At 31.6% G+C, this 26,943-nt stretch overlaps 2 protein-coding genes across 2 annotated transcripts in view; one reads left to right on the top strand and one right to left on the bottom strand.

Annotated features, from left to right (window-relative positions):
- Window positions 1-26,943, top strand: part of LOC143916579 (uncharacterized) — a 590,438-nt gene that overhangs the window by 525,893 nt on the left and 37,602 nt on the right. The window lies entirely within an intron of this gene.
- Window positions 1,720-26,943, bottom strand: part of LOC143917362 (uncharacterized) — a 177,426-nt gene continuing 152,202 nt past the window's right edge. The window contains exons 5-7 of the mRNA XM_077438842.1: window positions 6,944-7,081; window positions 5,752-5,850; window positions 1,720-1,860 (exon numbers count right to left, since the gene is read on the bottom strand). Coding sequence (XP_077294968.1) covers window positions 1,720-1,860; window positions 5,752-5,850; window positions 6,944-7,081 — 378 coding nt within the window. The remainder of the gene's footprint in view (window positions 1,861-5,751; window positions 5,851-6,943; window positions 7,082-26,943) is intronic.

Below are 26,943 nucleotides of genomic sequence, written 5' to 3'. Positions count from 1 at the left end.
GTATTTACTTGACACCTATCGTAAAATATTTATTTATTTACACAGTTATTAATTTTGTTGCGTCGCTACATATTAGGTACATTAGATGCCGCAATTTGTTCTCTTCTCCTGTGACACGGACCAATTTGATGGCATCAAGCTCTTGAATCAGATTTCTGTTTATTTAGATTTATTTAATATAAACTATGCTGATCTGGAAGAGGGATTGTTTAATTTGAGATCGTACATAAATATGTTCTGTAATATTGTATTTGTTTTTATATATTGATTTATTTGTTTCATATTTTATCTTATTTTGTTTTTGAATCCGTATTTGTTTTTGTACCTTTTTATAAAAGCCATATATGTATGTATTAGATTTATATAACCATAGTGATGACTTGGAGCAATTCTGTAATTTCAAGATGGCCAAATTGTAAATAAAATAGCGGACAAAAAGCCATTTGTCAAATAAAATCATAAATAAATTATTTAATACGTTATTAAGGTTCAGTGATATTATTATATTACATTTGTACTAAAGTAATTTTTTTTGAAAAATTGTTTTGGAAAATAGTTTTTGTAAATGCAATATATAATGGAAGAATTGTACTATGTATGTATATATTATACCCTGATCATGAAATATTGTAATATATTCAAACGGAAAATGTATTTATTGCATGTAAATATGTAACACCTATTCCGTGAAATTGCAGATTGTTTATAATCGGCTAAAGTTGGCTTATAATTAGGCACTAATTCATGTAAAATGCAAGACCGTTCCGATTTCACGCACTAGGCAAATTATTTGCCTTATCGCATGCATGCGTTTTGTCCGTCTCTTCCAATCGCTTTGAAACTTTTCCATTTTGCGAGGTTTAGCCCCCAATAGAGATTTCAATTGTTTCCGAATATTCCTTGATTGCAATAATCATGTTAAAAAATATTTAAAAAATCTCGAGACGATGACAGATCTCGACTACGTTCGGGTGATTGCTCATGCATATTTTACTTTTCTACCCCCTCCCCCCTCCCACTCATTTTTTCCGATTTAAATAATTTAAACACCTATAACTTTATGTTTTACCCACTATATCTTATAAAATTTGCATTATAGGATGTCATTATCTTTCATATATAACTTTACTTCACTAATAGACTGTATAATTTATGGGTGTAGATAGCTTTTAAATAAAAGTGTTTTGTTCGTTGATATCTCAACGGGTTATTTATGACAGGAATTTTATATTCATATAATTATTATATTATACATATAAACTTTGCGGTGGTTTTTTTATTGTTTTTTTTTTATCATTTCACTTGTGTAGTACTCAGCCGTCAATAATATATAAGTTTTGGTAAATATATTAGGTAAATTACTAAAAGTTCAGTACAGATCCACCCAATTTATTTATTTTTCATACGATTTCATTTCATCGGTTTAATAAAAACATAGCACATATTATATTTCGAAGAACTTAATTATAACACAGTTGAACATATGTATAGCTAAAACTTAATGTATAAAGTTTCGAGCTTTCAATGTAATTTTGTATAAATAATCCATCTAACTAGATTTTTTTTGTATAAATAAATAAAGTCCAAATAAAAAAATATTAAAAGGTATTTTATATTCTTAATCTTCATGTTTTTGGTAGTAATCGGTGTTGCTTGTTCAGGCCGTTCAAAATAACCAAAGCTTGGTTTTTATCACTTTATCCTGTACTATCTGGCATCTTACGATTCTTCTTCACTTCCTTCCTCTTCCTTTTTAAGTGCCTTCTGTTCAGCTATGAGAGCTTCTTCTGCCTCTAAATAAAATTTTGCCAAAGGAGTTAGTTCTTCTCGATTAATTTCTATATTAGCTTCGGGGTTATTCTAAAAAAAAAAACAAAAATATAAAACGTAAGTGTAGTCAATGCATTTTTTGTTAGCTTAGATTTTCAATAATATACAATGAAAATTATCATTCGCTCAATTTTAAACACCGGAAAAGATATGTATCTACGTACATAAAACATGGTGAAAATCGAAACGCACAAATGTATAATATATGTATGTTCATATAGTGCTGTATTTGGCTTCACCTACATACATATTATATTATTTGCACTATATTTTCGGAAAGTATTTTATGTACATAATTTTTTACTTCTATGAAAAGTTTGAACTCTACAACCCATCTAAATATTTGAGGAATATATCTAAGTATTATTAAACCTATTAATTTTTAATTATAAATTGGAGACTTCCACATAGCCATAACGATTTAACGATAAGACAGTTAAATTAATATAAATACATACATATGTATATGTATGTACGTACATAGATTAAAAATATACCCATACTATTTTCAAATTCATAGCAATTTAATGACGGGTCGATTCTGAGTTCAAATTAATCAAAACATAGCATCAGCATAAGCATAAAAGTAAAAGCGTCATAGCACTCAAGTATGATATCATATTTTCATCAGAAATGAAAAGGTCTATTACCATGTCATCATCATCATCTAATGGCGAAATATTCTCCCGAAATGAAAGAGGATTGTCTGAATCCGACAGGACATAGGAGGTTGATAATGTACTCAAAATTAACAAGACGATGCATCCGATCAAGCAACGTCCACCAATCATCTTTGTACTCTGGAAGCAAATACGTGTTTATTTATGATTGCAACATTTTAAAAATCCTGTGTTTTTATTGTCATACATATAAGTCTTTCACTCGATCTGTATTGACATAAGGTATTATAATTAAGCAGAAAAAAACGTACTTGATTTGAGATCAGTCCAGAACGTGAAGTATGAAGTTGCCCTCTGGCCAGCTTATTGTAAAGTATCTAATATAATGCTGTTCAATTTATAACATATGTAATGTATGAACTATTTCACAATTTATTCCACTACATTAGGGCTACCACAACTGTGCGAAAATTATGGTATGGTCGAAATCATATATATTACATGTGTATATTTGTATATGTATATTGACTTATTCCAAATTTTCATCATGCGAGTATCCGAGAGGAATCAAGTATTCAATTGACGCCTTTCGACAATTATTTATTCCTTAACAATTCTCAATTCTGTCCTCAAATCACCCGTTGATATAAAGATTTTTGTGCCATCATTGTATTTGAATTTTTAATTCTTAGTGTGATGTAGTTAAGAAGTTCAATAATACAAATTCCAATAGACTGAACGGAACGAAGCTTGGTTTTAATATGACTTTTGAGCGTCCAAAAGGACCTTTCAATTCTATTTGTTGTAGAATCACCCATAAGCCAGCAGCATAGCTCGGTTGTTAAGCTTCTGCTTAGCGTCGTGAGGTGCCGGGTTCGATCCCAGGGCGGGCCTCGAGTGAATTTTTCAGAGTATGATGCTGGTTAGACCTGGATTTGTGACTCCAGGTTGATCGTTTCCTATCAGAGTTTTCCAATTTTCTTTGATTTCATTGTTGAAATGGTTACCGGTAAAAATTGGCCAAAATCCTTCCTATATATACAATATGTCACCAATAATTTATGTTTGATTAATGTGTAATAAACAAGTTTGTGTACGACTTGATAGATGTCTCATTGATTTGCGAGTTTTTCAGTGTCTCGTAATTCAGTTACTTATATAATGAAAAATGCTGCAATATTTGTAATTGGCCAGGAAGGCGCATTGGGGTTGCCTGTAATGCCTTCCTGATATGTGTTGTCATAAAAATAAAAAATAAAGATAATTGGGAGATACTTTCGAAAACAATGTACCCACATTTTCCTGTACGAATCCCAATTTTTACTAAAATATTCTACAAGAGAAACTTTTTTATTATCGGAAAATATCTTCACTATTTTTGTATCCTTCAAAAAAATAGTTTTATTTACATCATACTCTTCGGGTGTCGGCGAATACAATTTTTTTTTGAATATTCTAATAATCTTCTTATCTACTATGTACTGTATGTACAAATAGCCAATAATTCGTCGATACTGTATGTACACATAGCCAATAATTCGCCGATATTGTATGTACAAATAGCTACATCCATTATTTATTACATACCTTGACCATGAAATATTGTCGTAATCAATTAAAACGGAAAACGTATTTATTGCATGTATGCAAATGTGCATATAATATGTAACACCGATTCCGTGAAATTGCTGATTATGTGAAATTATTAGACAATAATTTATGAAAAATTCAAGCCCGTTCTGATTTTACGCATTAGGAAAATTATTAGTTTTGTCCCCATTATACATATGTACGATTATATCATTCATAGCTTATATGTACACACATACATATTATGTTTAAGTGACCAAATTACCAAATTTATTATACACATTAAATACAAAGGAAATAAAAATAATTTAAAAGTTCAAAATAAAATTATGAAATATTATTTTAAAACAAATACTTCTTCCGGTTTACGAATTCTGACCAAAACCTTATCAGCTCCAAGTTAGTACATAAAGAATATAAATATAAATTTTCAGCTTGATACGTTCAGGTAGGTGGATAGAATAGTGGGCACTAAGTTTTTGACCTTTCTAAGAGACAAAAATCCCACTTCCGGTTCATTAAACTTAGTGATAATTTTTTATTTTTACTTAAAATCACTATCTTTATTATACACAATAAATATCAAGAGGATTAAAATAATTTAAAAGATCAAAATAAAATAATGAAATATTGTTTTAAAAAAAAATACTAATTCTGACCAAAACCAAATTAGCTCTAAATTAGTAAATAAAGAAAACAAATATAAATTTTGCAAAAGTTTTTTTACAAAAAAACATTTTTGTCTTTTCTAAGAGGAAAAAATCCTACTTCCGGTTTATAAAATTCAGTGTTTTTTTTTAATTTTCATCAAATTGATACAATAATTATAATTATAATTGAAGTGGAAGAAAAATTGAACGAATCGAGTAAACTGCCACTTTCGGTTGACGGATGCTTACCAAATTTTATACATAACTTGGTATTAAGCTTAAATTTCTAGATATAAAATTTAAGTTCATTAAACCAAAAGGTTTCCGAGAAAAACATAAAAGCCAGCAGCATAGCTCGGTCGTTAAGCTTCTGCTTAGCGTCGAGAGGCACCGGGTTCGATCTCATGAGCTGACCCCGATTAAAAAGAAATTTTCCGAGTATATCGGTAGTGCTGCTGGTCAGACCTGGATATTTGTACCTTCAGGTCGATCAGAGTTTGGCGATTTTATCTGATTTCATTGTTGAAACGGTTCCCGGTAAAATTGGCTAAATATCCTTCCAACCTACTATGTCACCACTATTGAGATTAATGTACAATAAAATTTATATATGTCTCGTTAATTCAGCGACTTGTATAGTAAAAGAAATGCTGCAATGTTTGTAATTAGCCAGGAAGGCGCATTGGGGTTACCTGTAAGGCCTTCCTGGCATAGTATATGTAAAAAAAATAATAAATAAAAAACCACGATTTTCTAAAATAAAAGTACTACTTCCGTTTCAGGTCAAAATATTTTTTATATATTTTTATTTTTTTCCCCATAACGGCCGGCTCTGTATGTACATACATACACATGTACATATGTATGCAAGTTCTATAAGACAAAATGAAAAATAAAAAGAAGTATTATTTTAAGTAGGAGAAGGAGTAGGGAATGGAGGTGTGCCTAAGCTGCGGAAGCTATGAAATAATAATAATAAATAATTATGAAACATGCACATTTATTTTAAGAAATTTCAAGCACATTTATTAATTTTTTGTCTTAGTACTGTTCAATAGTACTTTAATCACATCCACCAATTTTTCTAGTTTGGACTTCCAATCGGGTGCAAATTCCAACGTGTTTCGGGTTTTAGGTGCAGTCATAAGAAGATTCTGGTTCTTAAAAAAAAATAGATATTTTAATAACACAGCTTACACAGATGAAGATAATAGTTTTAAAATACTTTCGAACAGTGACTAATTGAGCTCATATTCTACAACAGTCTCATTCAAATTAATTCGGATGCTTATTGCATATAATGTATATAATGTTTTAAGTACGAGTCATGGATCATCGCTTCCCCATTGAATTAATAATGATGGTACAAAAGTTACCACGTATACATATATACATATCACGTACTGTTACGTCTACATAAATCTTTATTTGTTTTATGTTAGCTGTATTCTATTCCAACGACTCAATGCTATCTGCGTGACAAATTGTGTTTCTCACAAAAACCAAAACCCTCTCAAATCTGCGAGACAAATTGTGTTTCCCCCAAATATAATTATCCTTCTTAATCTGCAAAACAAATTGTGTGCATCTACTCAACAATTTCTCGATGCATTCAAGACACATATGTTAACACTAAAAATATCGTTTTTAATTGCATTTCTGCATTTTCCCACGAGTCGTGCTCCTTCAAAAGCCCTTTTAAATCTGCGTAACTATGTAATTGTGTGTATCGACGAAACCATTTCTCGATACACTCAAGGGTCAAAATATTAAAGTTTTAAAATATTGTTTTTAATTAACTTGAGTTCCCCCCTAAAATATTATTTTCTCATGAGCTATGATTGGTTCAAATTGTTACCCTTATTGAATATATACTGGTGTTAAACATATGGAAGATCACTTGCGATTGAACAGTGTAACTAGTGACTTGCGATCAAACAGTCTTACTAGTGACTTGCGATTAGACAGCCTAACTAGTAACTACTAACTACTAACGTGTAATACAAACTTGTACATTAATCTCGTTTATACTTACTACTATTAAAGAAGATAATAATATTATAAAATAAAGTGAGTTTTATTTACGGAGTAGCGTTCCGCAAAAACGCTTGGTGGCAGCGGAAATATGTAATAACAACAAAATACACATCACCCACGAATGTAACAGTACATATGTACATGTAAGCTGTTGAATCTTAAAAATCATAGTTTAGAATAATTTGAATCAAAATTCAGATGCAAAAGTGTGAATACCTGAGTGTTAAGTGGATTTGTTGCTTGAAGTGAAAGAGGACTTTCCGAATCCGAAAATACATTGGCAGCAGCAGAAGTATTGAAAATTAAAAGAAAAGCGCAGAAGATCAAGTAATATCCACCAAGTATCATTGTCACCTGGAAAAAAACAATTACGTATTCAACTCTACTCGATTTTGATTGGTTTCTTCAATATTTGTGTGATTTGATGGAATGCTGATATAAATAAAAATGGCTTGTATTTTACTAGTAAGTATTTTTGTCTATTTTTGTCAATTTTTGTCTATTTTTGTCAATTTTTGTCTATTTTTGTCAATTTTTGTCTATTTTTGTCTATTTTTGTCTATTTTTGTCATTATTGCATTATGAATGGTCAGTATTTATATTAAATAGGAGGAATTTATACATCGTTCAGTATACAAGTGGTCAGTTTTAATAAAAAAAGTCAGTATTTTTATTAAATGTTTAGTATTTAAACGTAAATGGTTAGTATTAATGTTATAAATGGTAATTTTCAAATTTTGGTTGATACGATCTTGATAGACCATTTCATCCAACAGGCATTGCTATTTGTTCTGGTGAATGTACTTTTTATACTGTCCAATTGTTATTTATACTGACATTTAATCATATACATATGTAATATTGAACATCTTGCTAAAAAAATCCTGGTTTATATACTTCGAAATTGATTCTTGAAAAATTTCCTTACCTGATTTATGTACGTTCTGTGAAACTAGCCGAAGCGGTTCATATTGTGAAGCGTACATTCGTATATATATGTACATATAATACGATTTTAATTTTGTTGTGCTCATTATAATACCGTTAAATTTACATCGCCATATTTAATGGAAAATTAGCTTAGGGTAACTCTTGCCGTGTTAGAGACCATGTTAGGGATTTTAGATGCTACAAGTGTCATTCATATGGCGGCCATTTTTCTGCGAAATGCCCTGAGAAAACTTGTAGTTGCTCTTTGTAACGTCTACAAAGTCAATGAACTATGTTTTACGACTCAGGTCAAAGACCCATTTGTTTATAATCCAGGTCGATGATCTAGGGTTAAAGGCTAAAACTGTAATAAATTGTTGCAAATGATTGTCATTATTTCATAGTAGTTTATATATTCGAAATAAAAATAATAGTATTCGTACATTTTGTGCAGTTTTATTTAAATCACAATGAGAAAATCTACCGCACGGCCCTGCTTATACTTGATTTGGAAAATGAACGGAGAGAATCAGGTTTAAACGTATTAATTCTTGATTGGATATATGTACGGTAATTATAAATGTGGTAAAGAGAGTTTTTAAACATAAATTGGCAGACAGGAGCGCCACAGGACGAACATAATAGATTTATTATTAACGCGCACGTGTCAAGGTTAATCTGGAAAGTTAGCTGGGAGTTTGGCACAAAGCACGTCTCCGATTGATCATGCCTACGTAATCCCGGGATTAAATTCCCGGGAAAAGAGGCGACGGGGACAACAAAGCGCCAAATGCACAAACGGAGTCCGTCCGTCCGAGACGACCCTCATATCGCCGGAAAATGCACGTCAGATGAAAGGAAAATGGAAAATGGGGACGCGCGCGTGTTGATTTTCCTTTTTTGCTCGTGCTGGTTTTGTTTCGGCTTTCGAAGTGAGCGAGCTTAAAGGTTTTCTGTTTATTCGCGTTCCCCTCTTTCTCTTTCCATCCCCCGGGAATATCATATTTCAGTCTTTTCCAAGTGTAAGGTGTATTACTTATAGAATGCTGTTTATGTTCACAATGTGTGTCTGTGTTTCTGTTGCTGTATGTTGTGTCTGTTTTTTTTTTTTTAAGCTTTTGCATTGTATATATTGTGTATATATATGTACTGTCACATTCCAATGAAATATTAAATCATTTTTCAAATTTAAACTACTTGCTTAACAAACCAAAATTTCTTTATTTTTATTATAACGTTATATTTATCTTATTGGTAGAATTTAATTATGGAACGGAGAATTTAAATACTTAGAACTGATTCACTTTAACTTTGCTTCACTATTTAACTTTGTTCTGCTGCTGATGTGTTGACTGCTACTCTCGGAGTCTCGATGGTATCGACTACCAGTCTCGGACTCTTGATGATGATGACTGACTGTCACTTGCGGAGTCGATGGTGATGACTAACTTAAATTCTAACAGTAATGAGTTTATATTCTCTTCTTTAAAACAATGAAGTGTTGAAGACACTTGTCGTACAATTTCAGTTAGTCAGTGTTTAAGGTGTGCTATAAATCAATCTTGTTACTTATTAAATTAGGTGTGCCACAAATCAATGGTGCTACCTATAAAATTAGGTGTGCCACAAATCAATGGTGCTATTTATTAAATTAGGTGTGCCAAAAATCAATGGTGTGTCTTATTCCTACTGGTTATTCTACTAAATTGATTAGCGAGGTACATAACAGTATGTAAATATTATATGATGGCACTGGAAAGGTTCTTAAATATTCAATTTGGAGTGTGCTCTCGACTGTGCAATATCTGAAGTAAGTGTGGCAGAAGTTGGTTCATGAATACTAATGCACCCCCAAAACTACCCGACCTGATAATGTGTGGCCTTTTTGCCCTTATAAGGAGTTCAATTTCAATCTACAATGAGTCTTATTTTTTGTAATTTTTATTATTTAATTGACTCCCTAAACTGCTTAAAAGATAGGGCTGTAAGTTTTTTACAAGTAATATTAGTTTAACACATTTATTGCCTAAACCGGAAGTATTACCTTCACTAGAGAGAATTGAAATTTTTTTGAGTCTTTTTCCGAAAGCATATTGAACTGAAATTTCATATCTGCAGAGTTTCAGCTTAATATCAAGTAAAATAATAAATTTAGCGAAGATCCGTTAACCGAGTGCTTACTCACTTTTCACTTCTTCTACATATTTTTTCGACCATTAAAATATGTTTGCTCTTCATAAAGAAAATTTCTGTATATTTCATAACAAAAATTTAACAACGGTCAAACAATAAACAACGGTTAATAATAATTCAAATTTGTATGTGAAAAAATGTAGTTAAAGACCATTACATTTTAGAAGCGCTGGTATAAAGCCAATTCTAGAAATTCATAATATTAAGAAAATGTTTTGATTACTTTGAATAAATATCAAAGAAAATATATAAATAATGGAGAGACGTGTCTTGAAATTGTTGACACTTAGTCACTTGGTGTCAAAAATGTCATGAAGGATTTGTATATTGTTTATTTATGAGAAAAATAAACGTTTACATCGCCGAAGGTGTGCTATTTTAATGTATTAAAATCTTCAAAATTATACAATATTTGTTAACTTACAGATGAATTTGAGTTTTTCTTTATTTTCAATTTATGAAAAATTTTAATACGGTCAATTTTGAATTAATTTTAAGAATTTAAAATTGTGTTATTTAACAAGAAAAATTATAAAAAATGAAATATAAAAATTCCTGAATTGAATACATTTTTGTATGAATTGAATACATAATTAAAATTGAAAGATATGCAATATACAAATGTTTTTAATTTTGGCCACTCTCTTATTGATCAGCTCATGTGGATAATATAATTAATTATCTAAGAAATAGCTTAATAGCTAATTAATTGAAAAATAAACATTAAATATTCACAAAAAAATAAAATACACTTTGAGAAGTTGTTGCATAATTATGAATTTATTCAAACATTTAGATACATTAAAAATCCAAATATTACAAAAAGTATACTTTAAATACATTTTATGATTATTTTATGCATATTTATTTTCAAATACAAAACTGCAGTCGATCAAATAATCGAATCATATGGAATGACATGTGCAACCGCATAAATTATCCCTCTGCTGAGACATGCAATAAGAGGCTTGTAAAAAATAAGATCATGGATAATGGAATTTGAAAACCTATAAATTTTTCTCCTGAAAAAAATTTAAAAAATAGATATGATAACCACGGTAGAATTATAAGTGCTAAGCATAATAAAGTTAGACTTATGTTTAGATCAAGGCTTTGGAGTTGGATCAAAATTTACCGACTCAGACTTTTTGTTATAATTCGATTCCAACTCCAACTTGAATGATAATAGACTATAACCATTCGATTCGATTGACAAATAAAGTCGATCTTAATATAATTTATAGTAAAGTCGACATTTTTTGCCAACGTATACAATTATTAGTAATGAAAATAATGGCAATGCGGGCGCTTGGTTTGTAATCGTTTGCAGCGCAGGGTAAAAATTGACATGCTACCCAATTTATTAAAATATTGGTAATGAAATAGGTATAAATGAAAATTAATTATATTCATAGTGTATGGGTATGAATTTCATACACTAACAAATCAATTTTACAAAAAAAATGAGAGTAAAAATTAAAATAAAGAACAAGCAATTAAAGATTTTTTTATCAATTTGACGAAAACAAATTAAGCCCATATGAATACTCCCTATCATAGAAATAATCACTCAAATTTAATTTAATAAAAAAAATTATTATTAATTAAAACAGATTTAAGAACCCGAATCAAACATCAAATTTGTAAATAACATATTGCTTTTTCAAAGTAGAATTTTTTAATGCCATTTTCTTTTCCTTTTAAAAGACAGAAGAAAATTCAATTGTGTTTCTAGTCTTTCGTCAAAGTATTCGACATATACTCGTAATCTTTATTGTATTGTTTAAACGGACAAGAGTTTAATAAGTAGTGTAGAGATATGGGTAATACTCTTTTCTATATAGGAAACGAAGAAATGCTTTTTGCACTTTATCAATCATTAGAGAATACATAATTTGCTCCATGCGGTTTCCACACAATCGTATTATACACTTGCTTGCTTCTCACAAGCGAGTTAAAAATCAAGCAAGAAGACAAATGGTTGTAGTATAAACAAGAATATCTCAAAACAAATCTAAATTGACAAAAGGAAACGAAAGGGACTGTCGTTGTAAAAGGTGGTTTGAGGATCAAATGATATCCAAATCGATCATAGATTCCACACGCTTCAACAAGACGGATCTAATGGAATATGTTATATGATTAATCAAATAAGGCGCCATTTTTCTACAAAAATTAAAGACTGAGGAGGTTTATTCAGAATTTTAAATTAAAAAAAAAAAAACATACACAGTTAAATTACGGTCTTCTTTGACAGAGGCTTCCAATTGGTCTCAAATTTTCCGGAGACAGTCTCGAGAGAGTTTTCCCCTACCCCTCTCCTTCTCTCACCCCCCCTCCAAGATAAGTGAATACAAAAGTATTCTGGTTCACGGGTTTTTAAGGATTAAAAACAAATGAGCGAGTCGTGAATAATTCAGCGGGTCGTGTACCCCGTATATCACATAACATACTGGAAATTATTTGATTGCCTCGCGGCCTCTGCATTAGTAATGCCTGCCCGTGTTTGCCCTTAAAAAGGGGTCGGGGGAAAAAACGGGAGCTCGACCTGAGTGGACGTGCCCCACTTCCGGTTATTTTGGCTATTTCAATTGGTTAACTTTTTCTTTGAAACACTACCCCATCCGCCAAACTCTCCCTGTTTTTACTTTACTATGTACGTAGTAACAATAGATGAAGTTTTGTGATCATGCGAAAATTCCAACTCGAGATTTTAACTGATTTGATTTCAGAATCGATCACTGATCCCGTTTTCATGATCTAGAAAAATGTGTGTGTGTGTGTTGTCTGTGTATTTTAGTGTAACACCGTTAGTCCTATCGAACATAACCTTAGTATCGGGAACTGAAATGCTTATCAATATGACGTATATATATTTTTTTAAATATTTTATTTGATCAGAAATGGTACTTTCCCTTATGCACATTTTTTTTTTAATTTTTTGGATTCAATTATCTCCTAAGCCGCTGAATGGATCAGACTGAAACTTTTCTACATACATGAACATAGGTAATAGAAATTATAAATTTTATTTATTTTATTCTAAACAGACCATTGTGGCATAACAGGAACTCCTAAAGCACCACAATGGTCAAAAAATATAACACAAAATAACAATTAAACATAAATTAATACATAACGAAAATAATATACTCATCAATCATACATAAAAAAATACATTTGAACATAAACATAAATACATCCATACATAAACATAAAAAATAGCATTTAATAATAACAGATAAAGTAAAAATATCAAATAAAATATAGCATAAGGAATGCCTTGCACCTACAGCCAGTTTCAATAAATATGTAAGAAACAACTACAAATACAAAACATCCCTGTAAGGCCCAAATGGAAGAGAGTTAATCAAAATTTCACTCATAAATCACAATCAATCATGAAAACAATGACGAGCGCAGACTACCAGATAAATGGGTTAGAGTAATTTCCGACAATTTACGCTCACTAAGGTGGAAAATATCACATTCAGTCTCATCAGCAACGATTTCATTAAGAAGTCGAATAGCTCTTGGAATAGGAGCCATTAGAAAAAGGACTGTGCGGGCAGGAGGTACAGCCAGCAAATGATGATGTCTACCACGCACATAGTGATAAACTTATATTTTTACTTCAGCCGGAAGTATGTAGTACTTTTACTTTAAAGAGTCGAGGTTTTTCTTATCAGAAACCTTTGAGTGTATTGATTCAAAATTTCATATACCAAGTTATATATAAAATTTGGTGAAGGCCAGTAACTAGAAATGGTAGTTTTACTCTTGTTCGATTTTTCTACCACTATTTTTTTTACCCTTTAGATATGTGTGCTCTTCACGGGAAAATTCAAGTATAATCAATGTGATGAAAATAAAAAAATAAAAAAAAACTTATAAACTAAAAGTGTGTATTTTTTCCTCTTAGAAAAGTCAACTTAGAAACTTGTAGTTGATAATGTTTTGGCTAGAATTCGTAAACCGGAAGTAGTATTTTTTATTTATATCTCGCGCCCTCTACTTCATTTCCGACGTTGTTGGTTTTTATGTTCCAACGCACATTTTCAACATTTTGTGGCTCCCGGATCTTGTGTAATGTTTAAAGAATTTTTTAAAGCATGTTACCAAAGCATAAAATACAAACCATGTTACCATTGCTTGAATTTGTGAAAATATATTTTCACAAATTCAAGCAGTGAAAATGTATCAAAAAATGAATAAATTTTGCTCTAAAAACCCAATCTTAAACGAATAGGGCCAACCCTTACTTTACCTAACCTATCCTAACTCTTAAATAATACCAACCCTAACAATCTAATCTTAAATGAATAAAACCAACCCTGAAAATGTAACTGGTTATGATTTCACCGAAACGTCAGTGAAAATATATGTATTTTCAGTTGAAATATAATTTCAATGTGACATATAAATTATTTAGAACAAATATTTATTTCAATTCCTTTTAAAAGTCATAGAATTTTCTTGAATGTTGATTGTTTTGTCATGATTGTTTCAATAGACGTTTCAGCTAATTTCAGACCCCTATTTACCTATTTACAGACTCCTGCCATAATAAAGGTTTCCTTATAGTCTTAACCTACATGTGTATATGTATACAATAACATAATATTATTGCGTTTTTTTTAAAGCATTTTAAAATTGAAATAAACGCGCGTCCAGGCAGATTGGTAAACGGCCACACTGCGCACAATAAACAAATACGGGATTGAACATGAATCATTTCCACAGATGAGGAAATTCGGGTCGAGTGGAAGGTTTCCTTTTCTCGAAGAGTCCTTTTCATCGAATGATAGCCGGCCATCTTTCAGGCTTTAGAATTGTGGCATAATCTGAAGAATCCTCGCCGTGATGAATCATACTTTCCCGAGTTGGAGCGATCGCCATAAATTCGGGTCCGAAATTTACTTTTTCAGCTCCTTTGTACGTGGTGGGGGGTTTCCATGACTGTTTCCTTGTTCTGCCTATTATTAATAATTTAACCTGAAAGGAGATCACCCTCGTAGTAAATCTTCCAGCTGACGGATGAATTGCTTAACGAATTGCCCCCCTCGACAAAATTTTTCTTTCTTTCAACGGGAAACACGCACGCCGATTCTTCTGACTGTCTAGCTTGTTTTCCTTGCTCTCAATATAGTATGTACATATGTATACATATATGAACAAATATTTACTTATTTATTTTTAATTTATACCAGAAAAGCCTAACAGGTAACCCCAATCCTTCCTGGCCAGAAACATTGTACATTTGATACAAGTATTATTAGTATTATACATATCAATTAACATCCACACAGACATGTATGGTCAAATTTAGCCAGTAGTTTGGCTTAGTGGTAGTGTATATATTTAGCACCACTGAGGTCAAAGGTTCGAGTCCTCGCCACTGCTGGTTAGATTTGGGGGTTTTTTGACTCCAAATCGATCGTTTCTCTATCAGAGTTTGCCAATTTTATTTGATCATTTCTGAAACGGTACCTGAAAATTGGTATTAGATCTAATCCTGTTGTCACAAAATCTGCCTGTGTATAATTTGTAATAATTATACACAGTAATCTGAAAAAAAAAATCTATAGATATCTCAATAGACATCTCTATAATTTCGTATTTATTATATGTATAAAAATTGTATACAAAAAAAAAATATAAAAATAATCCATAGATGTCTCTATGATTATTATTTCTGATTAATTGTTATATGCTATATATTCTGATTGTATATGTACGTATTACTGTATTTCTGATTTCTGATTTTTTATGTATTCTGTATTTCATTAACTTACACCGTCGCATTGGAGCAAATCTGCAATGGCGAGTGTATATTGATTTGTAACAATAAAATAAAATAAAATAAAATTTGTAAATATGCAGTATTTCTAAACAATTCACTGAAAATCCGTAAATACATATCAATTAACATCCACAGAGACATTTATGGTCAAATTTATAAATGGGAACTAATTATTAAAAATAACTAAAGTGATCAGTTAAATATTTCACGTAAAAAAATTTTTTTTAAAAACATACCTCTTCTATAATTTGTATACAAAATTATTATTTTGAATAAAAACACCAATAATTTTTTTTTACTACCGCCATCTATGTATAAAATTAATGACTACCAAACGTCTCCGAGATTAAAAACTTTCGTACTTGAAAAGCTTCTTAAACGATATTTTATCTCTATCTTAATGGCGGAGGATCCATTTACTTATATTGATGACCAAAATGAGCAATATGGCAAAGTATGAAAACGATCAGATAAGAGGCAAACTTTTTCCTGAATTGTAATCGTAAGTGAAACGTAAAGGAGGTATGTAAAAATAAGATAAATGATCAGTAATTTATTAAATAAGTGATCAGTTAAATAATATAAATGATAAGTGAAACCAAATAAATTATAATTTTTGACAGTTGGATGATAGCGCGTCGCCTTAGCATCTTAGATCTTAGCAGCCAAAACATATTTATTTAAGGATCAGGTTAGGTTAGGTTATGTTAGGGTTCATCATATTCATTTAAGATTAGGTTGTTAGGGTCGGTATTTATTAAAAAAAAACATCTTAGCAGCCAAAAGATATTTATTTAAGGATCAGGTTAGGTTAGGTTAAGTTAGGGTTCGTCATATTCATTTAAGATTAGGTTGTTAGGATCGGTATTTATAAAAAAAAAAAACATCTTAGTAGCCAAAAGATATTTATTTAAGGATTAGGTTAGGTTAGGTTAAGTTAGGGTTCGTCATATTCATTTAAGATGAGGTTGTTAGGGTCGGTATTTATTAAAAAAAAAATCTTAGCAGCCAACACATATTTATTTAAGGGTCAGTTTAGGTTCATTTAAGTTAGGGTTGGTCATATTCATTTAAGATTAGGTTGTTAGGGGTCGGTATTTATTAATTTAAAAGACACGCGAGAATTGATACAGTGAAACTGAAATGAACCTGGAGCGAGGGGTTGAAAACGGAGAGAGGGTCAATATTTGTTTATGAACGATGTTCAATTTGTTAAAGCCGGGTCAAACATATATTTGAGAAGAAATCATTCCAAGGGATAAAACAAAAACAGGAAGCCAGTAGCGTCAGCAAGTGAAAGAAAATTTGGTTATTAATCATAGTATTATATTATTCTAATGTTAATGTACAGCATAATAGGAAAAAGAGCTCAAAAACCTATTTACAAATATTGATCACAGTATATATTCATATGTACGTATATATTTTAGATGAAGAAATTGAAAACTGAACGTTGTCAGATTTCCACAATATGAGATATTTAATATCGTTCACAAGGAATCGCTTACACGTTGACATTTGAGCAGAGGAAAATCGTGCACTCGTTTTATCAAAAATGCATTTCGTGGCATGTTACGTGTATTTTCAACTGTCACTGCCACGCTATCTATTTTCGAAACCTTACAAAATTTTCTCTATATGATACATACTACATCAAATATAAAATAACTGTATAATTATTAAATCAAAATACAATAGAAATTTAGTCTAAAAATTACCAAACCAGCAGCGTGGACTAGTGGTTAGCATATTATGCCTTCGAGCAGAGTGGTCACGGTTCGAGTCCCACTAGTAGCTGCTGACCACCCCTTGGTTTGTGACTCCGGATCGATCGTTTCCTATAATTTTTTTTGATTTTCATTGAAACGGTTCATTCATCATTGAAACGGTTCCTGTAAAATTGGCATGTCCTTTCTTAATCTCAAATAATTCAACGTTTTGAGGTTCATCGATTTGTATAATAAAAAATCTGTAAAAATTTCGTTTGAATTCGCATTTTATAAATGCTTATATTGATCGTATTGTATAAATGCTTGCAATGTTTGACTATCGATGCCGTATACATATAATGTAAAAATATATAATAATAATTATTTTATTTATTTATTTTATTTTATTCTAAACAGACCATTGTGGCATATTTTCATTTGTTAATTTTGTATTTACCTTTTTCATTTGTTTTATATTTGTAAATTTCAATTTCTTCTTATATTCTATTTTATAACCTTTTCCAAATATTTTAATACTTTAGTTTAATTATGCAATGTTCTACATATTTTGTCATGCCTTTATTCTTTACTTTTTAATTTGTTTTCCTTATATTTATCTTTTTCATTTTTGTAAAAATCTATTATTGGACTCGGATGTTACATATATTATTTATTAACTATTTGTTTTTTTATACATATCTATGTACATCCTGTCTGTTGATTTTTCAATTAATAAAATAAAATAAAATAAAATAACAGGAATTCCTAAAGCGCCACAATGGTCAAAAAATATAACACAAAAACAAAATAACAATTAAACATAAACTAATACATAACGAAAATAATATACTCATCAATTATACATAAAAAATACATTTGAACATAAACATAAATACATCCATACATAAACATAAAAAATAGCATTTAATAATAACAGATAAAGTAAAAATATCAAATAAAAAAATATAGCATATTATGTATTTATATATACGTTACTAGTTATTTTACCCGGCTTCGCTTAGTATTTGTAATATAAACAGCGTAAACATGGCAAATCTAATAGTAAATATTCATTTGTATTTTTTATTAAATTTATTTAAATCGAAAAAAAAAATATATTCAACCAATCGAATCGTCGTCATAGAAACTTTGACTTGTTTTCGATTCCCAACCAAAAATACTTGCAAACTTGTATACAAAGCCTCTGTCGAAATTATATATTAGATTTAGTGTTTTTTGATCTGTATTAATCGGAATATGGAACGATTTGTAAAGGCGAGTGTACATATATGTTCTATTGAATAAATAAATAAATAAATTATATAAATAAGAAATAAATAACCCTGTCTCTAATTTTCTTTCTTTCGATCTTTTATAGCAAATAATTAAAATGTGCATATATGTATTTATAGTTAAATTATTCTAAATTATTTGGGGGAGAGGGCATTGTCATTATTTCATATAAACGTGCTGGCGTTTCTTCAGAGGTCGTCGTGTCCATTTGTTTGTTATTATTGTGTCGTTCAGTAATATCTCGAGAGGTGGTAGGGGATGACGTCATCTCCACCCCTAACGATATCTCTAATTTGCGAAGAAGACACCCTCATTTTGGCGAGGCCTCGTAGTCAACAGGAAAAGCGCGCTTTTGTCGTCGAATTTATGTGGCAAAAATGTGCTGAATTTGCCATCTCCATTCTTCACATCTAAATTATTGATAAGAGAAGTCTAATTTCGGCGCATACAAAGCGATCCAATTTTAACTATGTATACGATTCCAGCTAGAGATATACATATGTATGTACGAAATTATTCGACAAGACGTGTAGTATGGGGTGAGTCAAATACAACTGGACGATCAGTAACTTGAAAATTAATACTAATACGAAAGATGGTTCAGAGACGAGATATGACTTTTCTTATGGATCTATACTCAGTAAATACGAATCTGGTAATAACAAATGTTGATTAGCTCGAGATTCGGAGATATATGTGTTTTTTTAATCGCGCGATTTTTCTACATATATCTTCGTGTTATTCCGTCGATGTCTCAAAATCTGTCAATTTTCTGTTCAAAATGAATATTGAAATCTATAGTCGGGTATTTTATATTTTATTTGTAGTACTTTTCAGCTTTCAAATCTCTCTAAGTAGTCGTCCAGTTTAAATCGAAAGTCAAAACTATGTATTTTCACTTGGGATTTTTTCCCACTGTTATTACTATTTTATATTGAGTTTTTTCTATTGAAACATGTTTATTGGAATAATTTTCTGGCCACACTATTTTTTGTTTTCGTTTAAAAGGGTTAATTGGAAGTGTGCTGAATTTTAAATCGGTAAAATTGCGAGCTAAAAGCTCGTACTATTATTTACTCGTATTTTCACGAATCTGAATTGAATTAATAGGGATAATATATTAAATTGTCTTTAAATGAGAATTAAATAAAATTCCACTTAGAAAAATCATATTTCGACTATTCTTCAAAAATTCTATTGATAACTGGCTTACCTAGATAAAATAAACGAATTTTTGTTATATCCGTAATCACTGCTTGAGTCATTGAACTTATAATTTCACTGAAAATTGCAGTTTCACTGTAACATATACATATAGAAACATATATACATACATAAATGCAAATGTGACTCTTATGTCTTACCGATATCTGTCATTTTCATCTCTTAAGACGCCCAAGACGGTGGTGAATTACGCATCAAAAGTCATCAATGTTCCTAAAATTTCAACTAAATACTACATACGTAATATGTAGTTTGGTTTAATTCAGCTAGAGGACGTCCACTTTTCAATTTGAGTGTTAATTTTCAAGATCGTATAGTCGTTTCCGTCTCACCCTTTACATTTGTGTATATGCAGATGTCAATTTGTGTAAAGTCTCATCTTAGGGGTTGATCCGTTTGATCCGATCCAAAGGGAAATTCAGATGATTCGATCCTTTGTTTGGTGAACCTGAATATACATATATGAATGTATTGAGAATGATTAGGGTGCATATACGTTACAGTACACATCAATTGCGGGACTCCATTAGACACCGGGACGTTAATTGATTATGGCTGTCTTGCAAAATCAACAGACCGTGTCCTTTATAGAAGTGCGATACTGTTTTCGAATTGCGCCGTATTTCATTGAGTGCAAAAAATGTACGATTCGAATTCACAGAAATCATTTATCAAGCTTAAATATCGAGCGTCCATCGAATGTACTACGTACGCCTCGTGTTCGTTGCTTCATTATATGTAAATATCATACAATAAGTGTGAAAATTTCAAGTTGAATTGATAAATGGCATTTTATAAATGTGATGATTGTTTATTTTATTTTGTTTATTTTTTTATTTTGTTTGTTTTTACGCTTTTAACCGTTCTATTTGAGTAGATGCTGTGCAAACAGAGCTTTGCCAGCCGCGCAAATTGAACAGATGGGGGCTTAAGGTTAGTTTGACAAATAACCGGAAAAAGTTTGGCATGCTAAACGTGCAGTGATAAAATTAAATACGCACAATTGCTATTTTTGTGTTTTTAATTTTATTTGAATTAAATTTAAACACACCACCACGTATGAAAACGTAGTTGTGATGTTTGTAAATTTAGTACAGGATCTAAAGCAGAGGCTTGGAACCATTTTCAAAACAAGAGACAAATATAGAAAAATTCTTGAGAAAGATAAATTTTGAGAGCTAATTTTGAGAGCTAAATGTTCAAATAATAAAGTATTTACTTTTAAATAGCATTTTATTTACTATTAGATTCGCCAGGGTTAAGCCGTATATATATTACAAACACTGAGCGAAGCCGGGTAAAACAACTAGTATTCTATAAATTTATATACATATGTACAAGTTTAAGAGATAATATTTTTGGCAAGACTATAAAATAAATTACACGATATATGTCAAAATGACATTTAATGTCAAATTAACATCTCTAAAATAGCTCGCACGACCCAATCTACGTCCGCCCGGCAAATCAAACGTCAAATGGGTTGCCAGTAACAAAAATAAAATTTGACGTTTCAGTGCCATCATAACTTCAGTTCAGAAAAATCATATCCAATTACATTTTCACTAGCCCCTATCAGTGAAATTATAATTTTCGACAGTCAGATCTGTCTCTGCTCCCCGCTCCTGACCATTCCCACTCTCCTCATGGTCCACACATCGTAATATCCAATCAAACACATCATAATATCTTAGCAGCCAACACTTACTTTTTTAAGGGTTAGATTAGGTTAGGTAAGGTTAGGGTTGGTTTTTATTTTTGTAAAATTTTATTTTTCTTACAGGCAACCTATTTGATGTTTGATTGGCCGGGCGGACACCGATTGGGTCGTGCGAGCTATTTTAGATAGGGTCACTCTTTTTATTTGCAGGGCGAATGTTTTAGAGATGGTCATTTGCATATAATGATATATACATAATTTGTATGGAATAGGGCTAATTTAATACCATTGAATGTAAATAAGTGTCGCTCGGGGAAAGCATTTTTTTTAATTTATTAAGTAATGGGCTGTCCAAAGGTTGGAAGGCCCAAAAAAGGTTGGGAATCGTGGCCTTGTATTATATTGAAAATATATTATTGTTTATATGTATCGTACAATATCACTGTTCGACAAATGACGACTTTTTTTTTGGTTCAGAGACGAGATATGACTTTTTTTATAGATCTATGCTCAGTAAATACGAATCTGGTAATAACAAATGTTGATTAGCTCGAGATTCGGAGATATATGTGTTTTTTTAATCGCGCGATTTTTCTACATATATCTTCGTGTTATTCCGTCGATGTCTCAAAATCTGTCAATTTTCTGTTCAAAATGAATATTGAAATCTATAGTCGGGTATTTTATATTTTATTTGTAGTACTTTTCAACTTTCAAATCTCTCTAAGTAGTCGTCCAGTTCAAATCAAAAGTCAAAACTATGTATTTTCACTTGGGATTTTTTCCCACTGTTAATACTATTTTATATTGAGTATTTTCAATTGAAACATGTTTATTGAGATAGTTTTCTGGCCACACTATTTTTTGTTTTCGTTTTAAAGGGTTAATTGGAAGTTTGCTGAATTTTAAATCGGTAAAATTTCGAGCTAAAAGCTCGTACTAGTATTTACTCGTATTTACACGAATCTGAATTGAATTAATAGGGATAATATATTAAATTGTCTTTATATGAGAATTAAAAAAAAATCCACTTAGAAAAATCATATTTCGACTATTCTTGTGGATTAATAACAAAAATTCGTTTATTTTATCGGGGTAAGCCAGTTATCAAAAGAATTTTTGTTATTAATCCACAAGAATAGTCGAAATATGATTTTTCATACCTCGTCTCGAACCATTTTTTGTGTCGAACAGTGTATTCTAGAGCGAGTATTTTAACTTTATGAATAATCCTACATAACTTTCACGTCATGCATTTTCCGTCAGAAAGGGAAAGCTCTTGATCCGAGAGTTTTCATTCACATCGCTAATACATAAAGCTCGACCTCGTGTTATTATTACATAAATATAGTGGTTGCCTCTCCGCATTTTTCACCTGAGATTCAGCGGGGGGGAGAGGGGGGGCAAGAGGCCAAGGGGGCCATATCTCCAGCTAATGAGGCCCGGACAATGGGGCCCGCAAATGGTCTCGTGCCCAAAGACATTGCGCTGATGGCGCTTTTGTTTTCTTGCGTGACGGAAAACCCCTCCTCGTGAATTCCCCCCCCCCTTGGGGGAAAATTCGCTGTTATCGAGCGGCTAATTTTACCGCCGTTCTTATTATTATTATAATTATTGTTATTATTATCTTGAGTGAGGCTGAAAGCTTCGTCAATTTTAGATCAGAAATCAAATTTTCCGACCGGGCCCCCATTGTGTCCCTTTTCATTAGCGTTTGCGCCGCCGCTCCATTTTTTCACAGGGCAACCGGATGCCACACAAATTAGATTCGCATTCAACATTTCGATACTATTATACAACGTAATTAAAGCATTGAAGTGATATTTCGGTCTAATTAACTGTTTGAGTATAATCAGCGACTACGTCGTTATTTTTTATAAAATGCGAAGTAACGGCTCCAGTCTCCATCAGCTTGAAGAAAATTTTAACTGTTCTTAATTCAGAGTATTTATAGCATTGGTCTTAACCGGGGGGGTGCGAGAAGGCATATCAGGGGGTGCGGAAAGGAGTTTCTAAATATATAAATTTAGTTTTGTGATATTTGAAAACTATTTTAATATTCGATTACATCGGCCGATTTTTTTCGTGACGAAAGCGTTTGAGTAGCTATGTATAACTAAAATAATATAATTTCTGGCAGGATATCGCGTCTAGCTCTCTCCTCATTTCTCGCAAATAATAACGACAGTTTTCTTAGAATTTGCACACCGTCGTCTCCACTGGTATACTGTTTACAATTGTTTTTGCGACAGTGGCAGACAGCAAAAAACTATAGATAGATAGATAGCGAAAAACTTCTACACACAAAAGTTGGGTTACAAACGTTATCTACCATTTTAAAGCAGAAACAAATACATACATAATTGTTCAGTGTGCCCGAATAAGATATAATTATCACACAAATGTAAGATTTTTTGTCGCAAAATTTTGTAGTATATATTATTATTATTTTAACAATTCAAAAGCCCTTGTTAAAAGTGTCCATATCTGTGTCCATATCAAGTGGCATATTTGTGCGCTAAGAAAAAAAAGCTTGCAATAAATGTTTTATTCTAAATTAATGATTCCAAAACTCATTTTTCAAGGGGTTGTGGGAACATATTTTCAAATTCAACAGGTGGGCGGTTCACTGAAAAGGTTAAGAACCACTGATTTATAGCAATCTTTTATATTTACTCAACTTTATGTAATTCATTTAGATATTTTTTGTCAATAAAAGTGGGAATAAATTTCAATTTGGAACCCATCACATTATTGTATGGGTCTCCGTCACTTGCGTGAATGTTGCAATATATGTACCTATTCAGATTGAAATTAAATGATCCTAAAATACTTTACTAAATATTTATGCTTCAAGCAATGGCTATTCCTACCAATAATTGAATTGCAATAAGTTTAGAAATAAAACCCAGAAATTAAGGGCAAAATCACACAGGGAAGAACGGCACGTCGTGTGCTTGGCTTCCCGCTGTAGGAGTTCTCCTACATTTCTTCAAAAAAAGGGATAAACCGTCATTAATCACTGTCAAGCAAGGATAAATACAAGGATAACTTTCCGCCACCCAATCTTATTGACTTTCCGCCACCCAATGTGTTGTCAGATTTTAATTGTTTAAACGCCTATAACTTTTTCTTTTTCACACTATATCTTATAAAATAAGCATTATCAGCTCTCATTATCGCTCTTATATATTTTTACTTCACTCGTAGGTTAAATAATGAATGTTAAAATGTTTATATTATAATGGGGATTCGATATGCTTGTTATGGCCAAATACGTCAGGCTCAATTATCATTGTGACATTTGAGTTTATATCTCGCTGTATGAATCGGTTGATCTTTTTGTTTTGTTTTCATTTAAATATCAAGCATTGGCAATCGAAAGAAATCAATGCTTTAAACTACACCTTGCCACAATATATATATATATATATATTTTTTACCATCAATTCATTTCCAAAACTAGCCGTTGATTTGCTGGCGGGAAAACCACTAGCTAATTGTATATTTGTATACTGTGTACTATTACTAATAATAAATTATAATAACAGTTATATATAATACATATACATACATATTCCGATAAATATTTGGAAACGGTTTTATTACCATTTCGAGTGAAGCGTATTTGCAAAGTACATATGTAAAAGTAGATTTTTTTTTGTGCAAAAGTCTATCACACTTGATTCATACACATGTATCATTCCTCTAGAATAGACAGGTGTGTATGTACATACATATATACATATGCACATACATACGTATATTCATAACTGTACATATGGTATACATTTCGATTATCGTTCAAATGTATCCGTTGAAAATTGAACGCAATAAAAGGTTTTCATCCATTGTTCCTTTCATCCGTGCAGAATGTACGTTTTACTTTGATGTTCGACATTTTTGCGACAATTCAAACGAAAACCGCATACACACTGTATCTAACAGTTGATATCTAAATATAATGTACATAATACACATCGACAGATTCCACATTAAGAACAAAAAGTCTGTGTTAAATATACGTATGATACTATTAGTCTGATCGGTCCGTTTGGAGATTGGAGATTTGGCATTTAAGGTCTATTTATGCTATCCAGCATAAATGGACGGCTACACAGCAGCTCACGGTAACGACAATTTCTATTCATACTGTTGCGTAGGGGTGGGTGGAGGATCCAAGTAAAAGGCCAACAGTCGTGTCACAGCATTTATTGATGATTAAAGAGATACACACACTGGCAGTGCTCAGTTCAGAATGACATGATATCGCCTAAGTATCGCCTTATAAGGGATAGATCTCTCAGGACATCTTCGACGTCTAATTTGTTTACCTATTGTTATGGTCACGTACGGATATGTCTTCCCACGACATTCACTCCCACGGTACAGGTCAATTCTGCGAAAGGACCAATACCAGCCAACTCGGTGGCCATTGTTTAGCCTACATGCACTTAGCTTGTCGCTAATCCTTAAAACCACTTATACCGGTCGCACAATATGCACTTAGTTAATCCGTTAACAGATATCCGTAACAGATAATCCTTGAACGGTCACACAGTCTCTGGGATTCTATTCGCTTAATCCGCGGCGTACGTAACAATACTATAGATCATTGCATGTTTCGGCACGGTCAGACAAGTTTTAGCCGAGTGTAAGGCAAAACCGGATTGGATATACATTAAACAGCCCGAAATTTGACGTTTGATTTTCCTGAAAATATTCATATGCGCATGCGTACTTTCATGGTACGCGAGCACTCGCTACCGTGAAGTCACGTAATGGGTGAATATTTCTACAGTGGCCAAAGAATACTGATTTTGCTTGATACGTTATGGTGACTTGTACTGCTGCATAGTATGAATAGATCTTTTCGGCTACTGTTGTTACGTCTACGCCACGTTAAATATGGATGTGTATATATTAACCAACAGCATTGATCAGAATATTAACTAACATATTACATATTAAATATTAACCAACAGCATGTTACCGTTAATTGCTTTCAATTGTGAGGTTACGGGTTCAATCCCTAGCCGTGCTGCTGGCCAGACCTCAGATATGCGACTCCAATTTTGATTTTTTCCAATTTTGGTCGATCGTTTCCTATCAAAGTTTGCCAATTTATCTGATTTTCTTTGAAATCGTTCTAACAAATAGGCAACCTTATCCTTTTTCTCGCAAAATTTGAATTGATGGCATCTTGAATTCACTGATTTATAAAATGCTGCTGATTTGTCTATAAATGTGACGCAATTTTTGGAATTTTTCAGCATCTCGAAATTCAAAGAGTCAATGATGTAGGGAGTAATTCAGTTTCAAACAAATCTTCACTAAATTTAATATATCATTGAAGACCACGTGGGAGCGTACACACATACAGAAATCCACGAAGACACACACA

Source organism: Arctopsyche grandis, chromosome 9, assembly GCF_051622035.1.
Source record: "Arctopsyche grandis isolate Sample6627 chromosome 9, ASM5162203v2, whole genome shotgun sequence".
Taxonomy (NCBI): Eukaryota; Metazoa; Arthropoda; class Insecta; order Trichoptera; family Hydropsychidae; genus Arctopsyche; species Arctopsyche grandis.
This window is presented reverse-complemented; position numbering and strand designations above follow the sequence as displayed.